Source organism: Orbicella franksi, chromosome 13 (genome assembly GCF_964199315.1).
Source record: "Orbicella franksi chromosome 13, jaOrbFran1.1, whole genome shotgun sequence".
Lineage (NCBI taxonomy): Eukaryota > Metazoa > Cnidaria > Anthozoa > Scleractinia > Merulinidae > Orbicella > Orbicella franksi.
The window spans coordinates 5552758-5565071 of NC_138157.1; the positions used below are offsets into that span (position 1 = coordinate 5552758).

General features: G+C 41.0%; 1 protein-coding gene across 2 annotated transcripts in view; it reads left to right on the forward strand.

Moving 5' to 3' along the window:
* Positions 1 to 12314, forward strand: part of LOC145465406 (CCR4-NOT transcription complex subunit 1-like) — a 35146-nt gene that overhangs the window by 21672 nt on the left and 1160 nt on the right. Inside the window, exons 33-56 of one of the 2 annotated variants that reach the window (XM_081449185.1) lie at positions 80 to 167; positions 394 to 545; positions 1137 to 1277; positions 1698 to 1853; positions 2540 to 2680; positions 3656 to 3760; positions 3967 to 4119; positions 4618 to 4803; positions 5090 to 5238; positions 5656 to 5764; positions 5897 to 5992; positions 6350 to 6414; positions 6736 to 6913; positions 7177 to 7269; positions 7355 to 7459; positions 8124 to 8255; positions 8646 to 8809; positions 9063 to 9180; positions 9404 to 9505; positions 10024 to 10197; positions 10518 to 10601; positions 10687 to 10755; positions 11206 to 11386; positions 11724 to 11856. In XM_081449185.1, coding sequence (XP_081305311.1) covers positions 80 to 167; positions 394 to 545; positions 1137 to 1277; positions 1698 to 1853; positions 2540 to 2680; positions 3656 to 3760; positions 3967 to 4119; positions 4618 to 4803; positions 5090 to 5238; positions 5656 to 5764; positions 5897 to 5992; positions 6350 to 6414; positions 6736 to 6913; positions 7177 to 7269; positions 7355 to 7459; positions 8124 to 8255; positions 8646 to 8809; positions 9063 to 9180; positions 9404 to 9505; positions 10024 to 10197; positions 10518 to 10601; positions 10687 to 10755; positions 11206 to 11386; positions 11724 to 11856 — 3074 coding nt within the window. The remainder of the gene's footprint in view (positions 1 to 79; positions 168 to 393; positions 546 to 1136; positions 1278 to 1697; positions 1854 to 2539; positions 2681 to 3655; positions 3761 to 3966; positions 4120 to 4617; positions 4804 to 5089; positions 5239 to 5655; positions 5765 to 5896; positions 5993 to 6349; positions 6415 to 6735; positions 6914 to 7176; positions 7270 to 7354; positions 7460 to 8123; positions 8256 to 8645; positions 8810 to 9062; positions 9181 to 9403; positions 9506 to 10023; positions 10198 to 10517; positions 10602 to 10686; positions 10756 to 11205; positions 11387 to 11723; positions 11857 to 12314) is intronic. The other variant, XM_081449186.1, reaches the window with a different exon arrangement.

The window sequence follows — 12314 nt, forward strand, 5'->3', positions numbered from 1 at the left end:
AAAGCTAATCCAATCTAACTTCTCTTGTTTGCAATTTGTTAGTAGAGATGTTTCAACATTTTCGCTTTTTTTTTTCAAGGAAATCAAAGCATCTGAACTGTTGAAGGATCCAGAAAAACTGAAGCACATTCCTCACCAGTTATCTTCCCCAGAGAAAGACAAGCAACGTAAGTTTCCATTCTGTTATTTGCCACACTGCCACTTGCAGAATATCAAGGGATCATTCATAATTGTTTTTTTTTGCTTTTGCCGTGGTTTGCAAGTGCTTACATTTCGTTTTGTCTGTTAGTTAGTTAGTACAATTTAGTCCAAACCTTGAGCGAGAAGCTAATTATAATTAAATATGGTATGAACTGACATGCTAAGAAGTTCTTTATGTTTGTTTCCCTATAGCAGCTGTCAGCAGCAGCTCCACCCCTACCCCCACAGCATCCTCCCAACAAGGACAGCCTCCCGTGGCACCTCCACCCCCTCAGTATTCGTATCAAGAAATCAATGTAGCTTCTCTAGCTGGATTGGCACCTCACATTCAAGTCAATTCACAGGTATGTCTACTGGGCTATAAAACAGTGAGAGAAGAAACAAGTACGTTAGCGATCCTGCACTTTTCATGCTGTGATTGCTGAGCGAAAGAAAAAATCAGATGTAACAGAAAAATGGCAACGTATTTTGCCCTACCCCAGTCTTTATGCAGCCGCTTATCTCTTGTAATTTTTCGTCACTTGGTAGATCTTGGTTATCATACAGCAATTCCTGTGAAGAACCTCACAACATTGTTTCACACTCCGCCGTTCAAATATATGAACTTTCATATATTCACTAGTATCTTCACCATCTACGGGTATATTACTAACTTACAATGTAACAGGCTCCCAGTTGGCGTAATAACTCAGTTGGTAGAGCACTGCACCGGTATCGCAGAGGTCATGGGTTCAAATCGCGTTCAAGCCCGAATTTTTTTCAGGCTTTAATTTCACAACTTCTTAAGCTGTACACGTATATAATTGCGATGATCAATCATGTCTTCATATGGTTTCGCACTATCACTCTATCACTATAGTGTTTACTATGACGACGATTTTTTCAAGTACACAAATAGGTAGGTGCGAACATTATTTTTATATCTTTTTCTGCAGATCCCACTGTTTCAACAACATCCTCATCTGAAGCAGTTTGTGCGTCCAGCTATTGAGAGAGCTGTACAAGAACTTGTTCATCCTGTAGTTGAGAGATCCATTAAGATTTGCCTTACCACAGCAGAGATGATTGTGAAAAAGGTGAGATTTTGACAACAAGAGTCTAAAACGCTTCTGCGTGACTAGCTAAGTATAGCGACCAGCGGACGAATCTTTTTTTTTTTTTACACCAAGGGGAATTTAAGTAATTTCAAGTCATGATGGTTCGTAATTACTGCAGAGAGTATGGGAAATTTTTTACATCAGATGGCTAAGCGTTTTACAGATCTTTATATACTCCAACGTCTCCAGCGGATACTTTTTGAATCTCGGGACGTACTTGTCAGGGCAGTATGAGAAATGGAGTTTTTACGCACAACGAGAAGTGTAAATGACAATGTGAACAGTGTACTACAGCTAACCGTTTTTAGAACAAATTGAAGCAAATCTATCATTAGATTACTCTTTTCTTTTAGTATAATCAAGTTCAAAGACGTATCGTTTTGGTTTTTCTTTTTGTAGGACTTTGCCCTGGATCCTGAAGAGTCCCGTATGAGAGCAGCTGCTCATCACATGGTACGCTTCATGACAGCTGGCATGGCGCTGATCACGTGCAGAGAACCGCTTCTAATCAGCATCAACAACAATCTAAGATCGAACTTCCTGGCCGCTCTCAGGGTGAGGAGAAAATAAATAACTATTTTTTTAAATTAAATTTCTGCTGACAGTAAGCCTTGAACTCTGACCTGCATGCAGCCGTCTAATATTTGCCTTGTTTCACATATGCACCTACCTCCCTTGCCTTTGAAATGATGCAACGCAAGGCAACTCCTGAACAGGATGAAGGTTTAAATAAACGATGAAACAGTACATTTTTACACCATACTAGACAACGTCACGGAGTTTTAGCCCGAACTGAAGCTATGTTTACATTACGAATTTAAAAAAAAAAAAAACAAAAAACAAAAAACAATGAGAAGTGGCAAGGTTTCGTGGTCTAAAATGTGACCACAGGTCTTCATTGCGTTATTTACCTTCCCTGGACTCGATTAAGGTGTTGATTTTTACAACAGGGCTGGGTCGTTCAAAGTTCGATTATCCTAACCCAGAATTAGCGATTACATTGATTTCAGTTTTGTAACTCCTCGATGAGGTTTTCTGTTTATGTTGTTTGTCCTTCACTTTCGAGTTTGGATAATCTCAAATTACACGAGACAAAGCGCGAAAAACATTTTTATAGCAGAAAAATTCATACTTCGGTTAACTTTTAATCCTATGTTGACCGGCTTTCGAAAAACCCGGCCAGGTGTTAAAAGAGGCTTTCTATGGCTTGCTAATCGGTGGTTCTCAACGTTTTTCTCCAGGGTGCAAACCCGCAGCAGAAGGATATGATTGAACAAGCTGCATCAGTTATCAGTGAGGATAACACAGAACTGGCTTGCGCGTTCATTCAGAAAACAGCTGTGGAAAAGGCGCTACCTGAGATGGACAAACGTCTGACTACAGTAAGATGGTCGTAGATTTATAGGAACAGTTGCGCTTCAAAGTCTGTAGCATAGTAAATGGTTTGAACCCATGAGTATCAGTAGTTCATATATTGTGATCGTCTAGGTGAGGATAGTTCTGAAAAGAACTGTAGTTGGTGACATCAGATCTACCCTCACCTTGACGATCACACTGTACGAACTTAAATCTCTGTGTGACGGGTTATTGTGTGTGCCTTGTAAAGGGTATTATCAGTTTTGTCTTTCATTGCATTTTCCGCTTCAAAGATACATGAAAATATTTGCTTCTCCAAACCTTAAGTTTGATAAGGAAGACCCTAGAGCTATGGATAATTTAATTCCTAAAATATGGTATTTATTGGTGGACTTTGCAACTAAATTGTAATCTCTGGGACGCTCCTTTCTCAAGGAAAATTATGAGAAGAAAACGAGGTTGGAAGAACGGAGTGGGCTAAAACAGTGGTTCGTCGTTTAGGAAGACCCTAGAGCTATGGATAATTTAATTCCTAAAAGATGGTATTTATTGGTGGACTTTGCAACTAAATTGTAATCTCTGAGACGCTCCTTTCTCAGGGAAAATTATGAGAAGAAAACTAATGGAATTTTTTAACTCTTATTATTCGTAGTATGTTTGAAATTGTAAGTCCAGTTTATTATTTGTAACCATTTTTAATAGTAACTTAATTAAGTATTTTATTGTAAATAATATATTTTTAGCATTCTAATTATTTTAAGCTGAGGGCCCCAAGTTTATCAGTAACTTAAGTTACTGTCACGGGTCACCCTCATTAAATAAAGTCTTTCACTTCACTTCACTTCACAGATGGAAGAACGACTTAAATTTTTATTTATACAGTAGTTTCACCGCAAAAATGTTTTAGTATCTAAGATGGCAGTGGTAGTCAAGAATAAGGATCTTTATTACTAAGTTCAGTACTAAAGTTTGTAACTAAATATCGCTGATGGCGTCTTTAGGAGTTTGATGTTCGTCGCCATGCCCGCAGTGAAGGACGGCGGTACTGTGATCCAGTGGTGTTAACATACCAAGCAGAGCGCATGCCTGAACAGATCCGGTTGAAGGTGAGTTCTCTTATCTCTCGCGCTTCAGATTGGGCGAAACTTTGTGATCACAAAGCCTAATCAACAAGCACATTTTAGCAGACCATAGTAAAACTCAACGTGTCTTTGGAAAGTATAAATTATGAACGCGTAGTTGCATTTTTTTTTTTACTCGAGAACATTTTGGATCGAGCGTCTTTTAAACTGTTGATACTCATCCATGACAGGTTGGTGGTGTGAATGCCAGCCAGACAGCTGTGTATGAGGAATTTGCTCGCAGTATTCCTGGCTTCCAGCCACCAGCTACAGGGGAGGCTATCACCACCCCACCCCTGCCAAAACCAGTCCAGTATGAACATGGAATACTGGGCAATGCTGAGGTGAGTTGACTGCCTTCTGATATTATATTTACTTATGTTCTGTGTAAAGTAACGTTACTCCTGAGTTGCCTCAGGACGTGATACACCTTTTACTTTGTCATTCAAATAAGACAATTTAAAAAGTGCCAAGAAACCACGAAAAAATCGTTAGCCAAATGTAGGTATATCGAAGACAAGTATTTTATGAAATGAAACATCTTTTTCAAAGAAAAAAAAACTACAGAACAGATGGTCATAATTTATGTTAGGGATCGTACATTTGCATAGCCAGTAAGAGACCGGATTTTGGTTGGGTATCAGGGAACCTGCTTTCTGATACTAGTGCTGTGTTTCAGAAATGACCTGTATGTAAATCTAGTCAATAAGTGTTGTGTATACACTGTTTATAAAGAGATATCCGAACCTGTTCAGCATTAACGTCTTAAACTTGTTCCCTAAAAGACAAAGAGCCTTACTATCTATTGAAGGCCCACATTTGATTGTTATCTTTGAATACAGGCCTTCATGCCTGAGGAAGTGGTACAGATTCTCAGCAAGTGCGCAGCAGAAATTGAACAGCATCTTCACGCTATCATCGCACCTCCTACCAACCAACATGTCGTCACAATACACAGTCTGCTGGACGCTGTAGTGCAGGCGCGCATATCAAGAGACAACATGGCTGCCTTGAGACTATTACACAAGGTCAGTGGAAGAGTCGTTCGTTTAAAGCTGAGTCGGTTAATACGTTGTTGGTGTTCGTTCGTTTAGTTGTTCAGTAGTCTGACACTATTGCCATTATCATTCACCATAACTATGCTTTTGAATCGTTTGTTATTTTGTGTAAAACCTAGTAAAAACAACACGACTTTCTTGCCGTTTTCCAGTTGCTATTTATCTGTTACAGTCAGTTGTGGAGAACTTTCAAAGCGTAAAATGAGATTTCATTTCCTTGTATTTGAATTTGATCTATTTGATGTTTCTACCCTAGGCTGTTGAAGGTCTCCTTGAAGGGGTTGGCCCACTGGCTAGTGATGCTGAGCTGTCGTTGAGATATCGTGATTGTCACCTGATAGTACTGAGAGGACTACAGGACCCGAGGGGATACGGACCCATGTGGACCGCCAGACACGTGACCAAGTTAGTAACAAGACATGAGAATGTGAAATTAAAGCGCTGTTGTTCATTTCGCAAACCAAGACCTCCACCTAGAACATGATAAACCAAAGTACAAATAAAAAGGCAAAACATGTGATAAAACAATACAAGTGACCGGCAGAAGCACGCGGAAAAAAATGGATGTCTGATGAGGAGGAAAACACATTATCGATGTCAAGCGCGGCAAAACACGTAATTGATGCTAAGGGCGGGAAATACGTAACCGATACCAAGTGCGGAAAAACACGTGACTGATGATTAGAACAGGAAAACATAAACGGATGCTTAGCGGGGGAAAACGGGGGATCGGGGTCGGGGGTCATTTAACTCGCTGAATGCTGAAGTTTAATTTTCACTATATTTCCTGTGATATATCAATAAATATCTTCTGTTTTCTAGGTTCGTGTGTGATTGTCCACCCGAGCTGAAGTTTAACGTGGACGCCATTGACATTATGATTCGCAGTCATTTGCTCAACATGAGAGAATTTGATCTTCACCTCGTACAGGTATGAAACTTTGTGCCTTTTATCTCTAAACCTGGTCCCATTGGCGTTTACCACTGTAGAGACACAGAGATTCGTCAGTGTTCCCTGTTAAATACTTTTTGTCATTGTGTGCTTTTTTTGTGTCGTTTTCAGTGTATAGACAACGGGCACAATCTGCAGGCGCTTCACTTTGCCATCCAGCTTGCTAAATACGTGACTGACGAAAAACACAGTCCACATGTCACAGAGGTAAGCGGCTCGATGCATAAGTTCTCCTCACTGAGTACCTATGTTTCTCATTAAATGCTACTTCTGAGAATTTGCTATTACATGAGGACAACATCCACTGGTTGATGAATTTCTTTATTCTCCTCACTTTTCTACTTGGCAATGTATCGATATTGTCAAGGCAAAATTATATATCAAACTTCTGAAACGAAAATCATTGGCTGCTTATCGCGTAGACCATTGGTGTACTTAACTTCCTTTCCCGCTTCGAGAAACAAGGGAGTTTGTTTTTTTTCTGCTCATGTGGATTTCGATTTTGTTCAATTAAAGTGGATCAAGTGTGTTTTTATGTGCTTTTTTTACTCCTTTTATTTGTAGAATGATCTTTATCACACCATTGAAGCTCTGACGAGAATAGCTCACAGCAGGCAGAATTCTGAAGGGTACGTCCAGCATGCTCCAGGATTTGTACTGTCTGCTTGTTGCTGAATATTAGAATAAAATACGGTCTCGTCTGAATACACAGTTGTGGGGTAGTGCCATTGTTAGGTTAATTTCTAGAATTCTGTGGATGAGTTTAATCCATCATATTTAACACTATTTGCCTGCAAATGAAAACAAACTGAAGTGTGTGTACTCTGGTAGTTTGAAGTGAGACGTGTTCCTTAAATTGCTCACTGATTCGTCATACAACTCTCTGTTTCCTGACACTATCCTTGTTAGATAAGTATTCCAATAATGTTTTATTTTATCGCAATCTTTAGTTTGTCGTCGTTATTGGAAGCCACACACAATGGTCCTGTGTCGCAGTCTGTCGGTGCACACCATGAAATGGGTGACAACAAGGCGCCTGGAGGGCCCACATCTCTGACGTCAGGGGTGTCCTCAGGCGTCAGCAGCACGTTCCATGGTTACGAGGATCCACCTGGTTTGCACGAGAAGGTATCTTGGACAGTTATTGTTCCGATTGTCATGAATGAATGATAATGATTGATGCTTGGAGCTGAGGTTGAGAAAGATAATGTTAAAATAAAGGGAACTAATTGTTAGAGCATTTTAAATCTATTTTTCTTCGACTCGCAGAAACAAATCCCTCAGAGTTCTCGGGGAGTTGGTATCTGTTGGATAACCTGTGACTACTATTTCCTTGTTGGTGCTTTCGTTAATCGATCGTTGACTAATTATTTTATTGATTTATTTTGTAGGTTGAGTACTTGTTGAGAGAATGGGTTCGGCTGTGCCACCAGCCTGGAGCCGGAAAAGAAAGCGAAAAGGCCTTCTCAACCTTCGTTGCTCTGGTGAGAATCCCTCTATATTGTGTGCGTGTGTCGGACCTCTGCATTTGATGCAATGTTCTAATGTGTTCTTTTGTGTTCATTTCAGCTTCACCAGCAGGGAATTCTTCGAACGGATGATCTGATCACGAGGTTTTTCCGCATCAGCACGGAGTTGTGTGTGGAGGTTTCATACAGAGCTTTGGGAGATCACGTAAGTTAATAGATTAAATACGCGGGAACATGACTGTCGGCTTTCAGTTTCAACTCGCTATATGTGGTTTTCATTGTCAGTCCCAGCGTTTGTATCCTCCTGATTCCTGACACTTTGGCGTGTCCCGTTAATTTTGGTGCTACTTGGAAGTTCCACTCAATAACTTTTATATAAATGGGCACACACTTCGACTTCATGAATAGACTTCTAAGTAAGAGCTTCTTTGTACAAATTTGAGCATAAGAAACATTAAGCCCGGGTTGTCCAAAGGGTCTATAATGCTATTCACCGAGTAAATCACTATCCAGTGGATAGCGTAGTTTGTTTTGTCAACTCTTAGCCACTGGATAGTGTTATCCACCCTGTGAACAACCGCGCCCAGCCAACGGCGCAGGAACGTGTCGGTCAGTAGCTTTCATTGAATAGCTCAACACCAGGTTCTGTCCACAGACTTGAAAGCTAGACCCACTGTAGTGGATTTGGCCTTTTGAATCTGGTGGTGCCTTCGTAACCCATCCTTGTTGTCCTCTTTCCTTCAAGATATTTGCCTCTCGCAGAGTAGTCGGGGTGGGCGGAGAAACCTGGCCCTTTGGTATCAACTATGAGTAATATTATCGCGATTTCTACTGATTGGCACTTGTTTTCCTGTGTTTTGGTTCCTCAGCCCAACAGTCCAACCATGGCACGTGCTAAGTGTTATAACACCCTGGATGCGTATTGTCGGTTAATAGCTCTTCTGGTGCGTCACTCAGGAGATGCCTCTAATAACGTGACAAAGATTAATCTCCTCAGTAGGGTGAGTATAATTACTGTCTAGCCTGCTGGTACACACAGATACGCAGATGGTTCAGGGCGTTGAGCAAAACACTTCAGGGCGCTGTCACGAAATCGTTTTATTTTCGTAAGTGTGATGTCCATACCCATATTGTTATTCTAAGGTTTTTCAATATTATCCTTTTGTCTTTGTCGTTCGTTATAACATTGTTACGTAGTTTCACTTGACTCGACTTTCAGCTGATTTATCGTGTTAGCTGCATGGTTGTGATAGAGTCGCTTAAAGTTGCGCGACAAATGCTGTAACATAGCACACAAAACATGTTTACCGTGACAGAATTGGGTCGTGACAAAATCAGTTAAACCACTGTAGCGTGACCAATAACATCGCGTACGTTGTGTTGTGTTACAGGTCCTTGGTACAGTCGCCACCGTGTTGTTTCAAGATCACGAGATTCGTCACACGGAGTTTCAACAGCTGCCTTATCACCGAATATTTATTATGCTGCTGGTGGAGCTCAACCAACCAGAACCCATCCTAGAAGCCATTAACTTCCAGGTCCTACAGACATTTAGGTGAGACTAGAGCTCAAAATGTTAATTCTCCCTATTGATTACCATACATTTCTTGCAATGCTAATACTGAGAATTTGCAAGTGCATAAAGTTAACATCCACACCCCTACATGATGATGCAGGGCGTTTTCATGCAACTCGCTATTGTAATTGATATAGACGTCGTTAATTGATATTTTTGCAACCTGTCATCACTAGATAATTAAATTCAAGACATCATTAACTAAACTTGTTAGTGCATGATTTGTTTGCAGCACTGTGTTCCATGCCCTTCGGCCTTCCCGTGCATCAGGGTTCGCGTACGCCTGGCTCGAGCTGATCTCGCATCGTCTCCTGATGTCCAAGCTTCTACTGAACACACCTCAGCAGAAGGTAAGCCTGTGCTCACCCCGCCGCTTTATAGGTTAGGTTAAACAGGGACGGATCGTATATTCATAGCAAGTAGGGCCACAATGGGTATCGGACAGGGCGATCAAAAATGATAAGCACGTCATATCCTCTCGTTGTAACTTTGTGGCAGTTACTCAATTTCATTTAATGTTTTTTCCAGATCGAAGGTAACCCCCCAACTAATCCGCAGTTTTTGTTTTTGCAGGGCTGGGTTTTGTTTCAACAGCTGTTGATCGACCTGTTCAAGTTTTTGGCTCCATTCCTGAGGAACGCAGAGCTGGCTAAACAGACACATTTGCTTTACAAGGTTAGTAGCAGTCTTGCACGTCTTCGTGGAAAAAGGAAAAGAAACTAACCTTTTAAATACGTATTATTTCTAGACACAAAAGCCGAACAGATTTAGAGCAGAAAGAAGGCTTTAAGGGTGCACAATTGTGCAGGGTTTTGGCTTTGGTTTTGTCAATTTTATAAATTTGGTGGGACACCATTCCATGCTTTGTGAGTTGGCGTCTTAGGCTTCGAATCCTGCCGTTGGAGCCCTGGTTGGGTTGTTGTGTTGTGTTCTCCGCCCAGGAGTGTAAATGGGTACGAGCGAGTTGTTAGAGAAATCTGACTTAAACACTGGGTCGTAAGCATCCCCTTCACTTTATTGATCAGGGAAGTAAGAAGAACAGTCTACTACTATACGTTACGTACTGCAGATATCAGAGTTGTATGCTAGCATTGATGAATTACATAACTAGTTTTGTAGTTCGATGTCACTTTTGTAAAGGATTGATTGAGACTTTCGATGTCATAACCTGTTGTGTTGATTTTTGTTCCCAGGGAACATTGCGCGTATTACTGGTGCTACTCCACGACTTCCCAGAATTCTTGTGTGATTATCACTTCAGTTTCTGTGACGTCATTCCTCCTAACTGCATTCAGATGCGAAACCTAATTCTAAGTGCCTTTCCACGGAACATGAGGCTCCCAGACCCCTTCACGCCAAACCTCAAGGTACGGTTTCTGACTGATTGAAACTACATTTTCTCGGTACCGGGCATTTATCTCGGGTTTTTTTTTTTGTTTTTTTTTGTTTTTTGTTTTTTGTTTTTTTTTTTTTCCAACCAAAGCATCTTTTAATTCCTTTTTTTTCCACGAAGGGTCGTGTATTTTATTGTTACGCTTGTCAGGGACGTGCAGTTAACCATGGAAAAAATGCTTGTTATGAACAAAATATATATATGATCTTTCATATATTCACTGGTAAAACATTTTCGTTTAACCAATATTGATAGTTAACAATGGCGACGATGACTTTTTTTTTTCCAACCCAGGTTGATTTGCTGACCGACATCGCCCATTCACCGCGCATTCTGACCAACTTCGCGTCGGCTATCCAGCCCGCCAGCTTTAAAAAGGTACAGTTCAGTGATGCTCTCGATCGACACAACAAAACGTGAATGTGGTAGTAGAACAACGGGTGTTCTTTTTATTTTTCGTTAGGATTTAGATTCGTATCTGAAGACTCGCGCTCCAGTGACGTTCCTGACGGAATTGAGAACACACTTGCAGGTAAACTGTGCTGTTTCTTTTTATTGTTATCATTATTTCTTCTTTCAAGTGAAAAAAATAAAAGCGAGATCATAAATGTAGAATCTAAGCGTGCTGAACGAGATTTTTACTCTAGAGACGAAGGGGTCAGTTCACCAGCCTGTCATGATGGCGACCAGATTTTGATGTTTTACAGTGAGGCAGTGATAGTTATTTTCATATTCTTAACTGGATTAGTAATTCTCCTGAACGTTTATCATGTATTTCTTTTAAATTAATTCCGAGAATTTGGACGTATGTCAGGAAAAGGTGCTTTTGTCCATGATTTTCTTTCAGCTCTTCGGCTGCTTGAATACGCATTGATAGCAGATGGACAAATTAGCGTTAAAATCATGAACAACTGAATGAGTTTTCTCCTCAATTCAATCTTTGTTCTCATGTTAATTTTTAATGTTCTCTCCGTTTTATCAGGTATCTAATGAACCTGGAACACGGTACAACGTGCCTCTGATGAACGCGTTAGTTCTGTACGTCGGCACACAGGCCATCACCTACATACACAGCAAGAGCGGCACCCCCTCCATGTCGACCATCACTCATTCGTCTCACATGGACATCTTCCAGAACTTGGCTGTGGACCTGGATACTGAAGGTACAAAGTCACCAACAAATCTGGCAAAATAGCGCCGACTAAACTGTTGTCTTTTGTAATATCTTCGACGTTTAGTACCGCTTCATTTCCACGCTTTCAGCAAAGGGGACTCCTTGGTGTAGAAGACACAGGACAAGTCACAATAAAATACCGTCCAACAAACCTATTGTTGTCATTGTTTTCCTCATTCTTTTGTCCTTTTGTTCTCTATTGTTTTACGTCAACTGTGTCTTCTACACCAAGTGACAGCCGCAAAGGGTTAAATAAAAAGGATGGTAAGAGAGAAGCGAGAAGCCTTGATGGTTCTTTCAGCGACCTTATTGTCTGTCATTTCCAGGGCGATACCTGTTCCTGAATGCAATTGCAAACCAGTTACGCTATCCAAATAGCCACACGCATTACTTCAGCTGTGTTCTGCTGTACCTGTTTGCGGAAGCCAACACAGAAGCCATTCAGGAACAGATCACAAGGTAAGGCGTCCATAAGGTTTAAATCCAAAAATTAATGTCCTTCACCTTCACTTAGATCGGGCTTCTGACCCAACAAACTGCACATTTTGGTTTGGCTTCGCGAATCGCGCGTTGGTCTCGGCCCGCTGTCTTTGCCTGTTTAGCATGTACTGCTCGGCTACGTGTCGAATGACCTACTCTTAATGTCCTACTCTCCACAAGGCTATTTAGGCAGCATCCACACTACACCGGAGAAAACGCAGCTTTATTTCTACGGTTTGGCTTATCGTCCACACTAATCCGTCACCAAAACGGAGCTTTTCGAAAACGCTCTTCAAACTGAAGGAATTTGAAAACGCGGGCTATTCGTAGTCGGGTGGACGGAAAACACTTTGAAAATTAAACGAAGCTTTTCCCTGACCGAGTTTTCGTCAAACACAAATCCAAAATGGCCGGTGATTGTTGCGTTTTAAACTTCC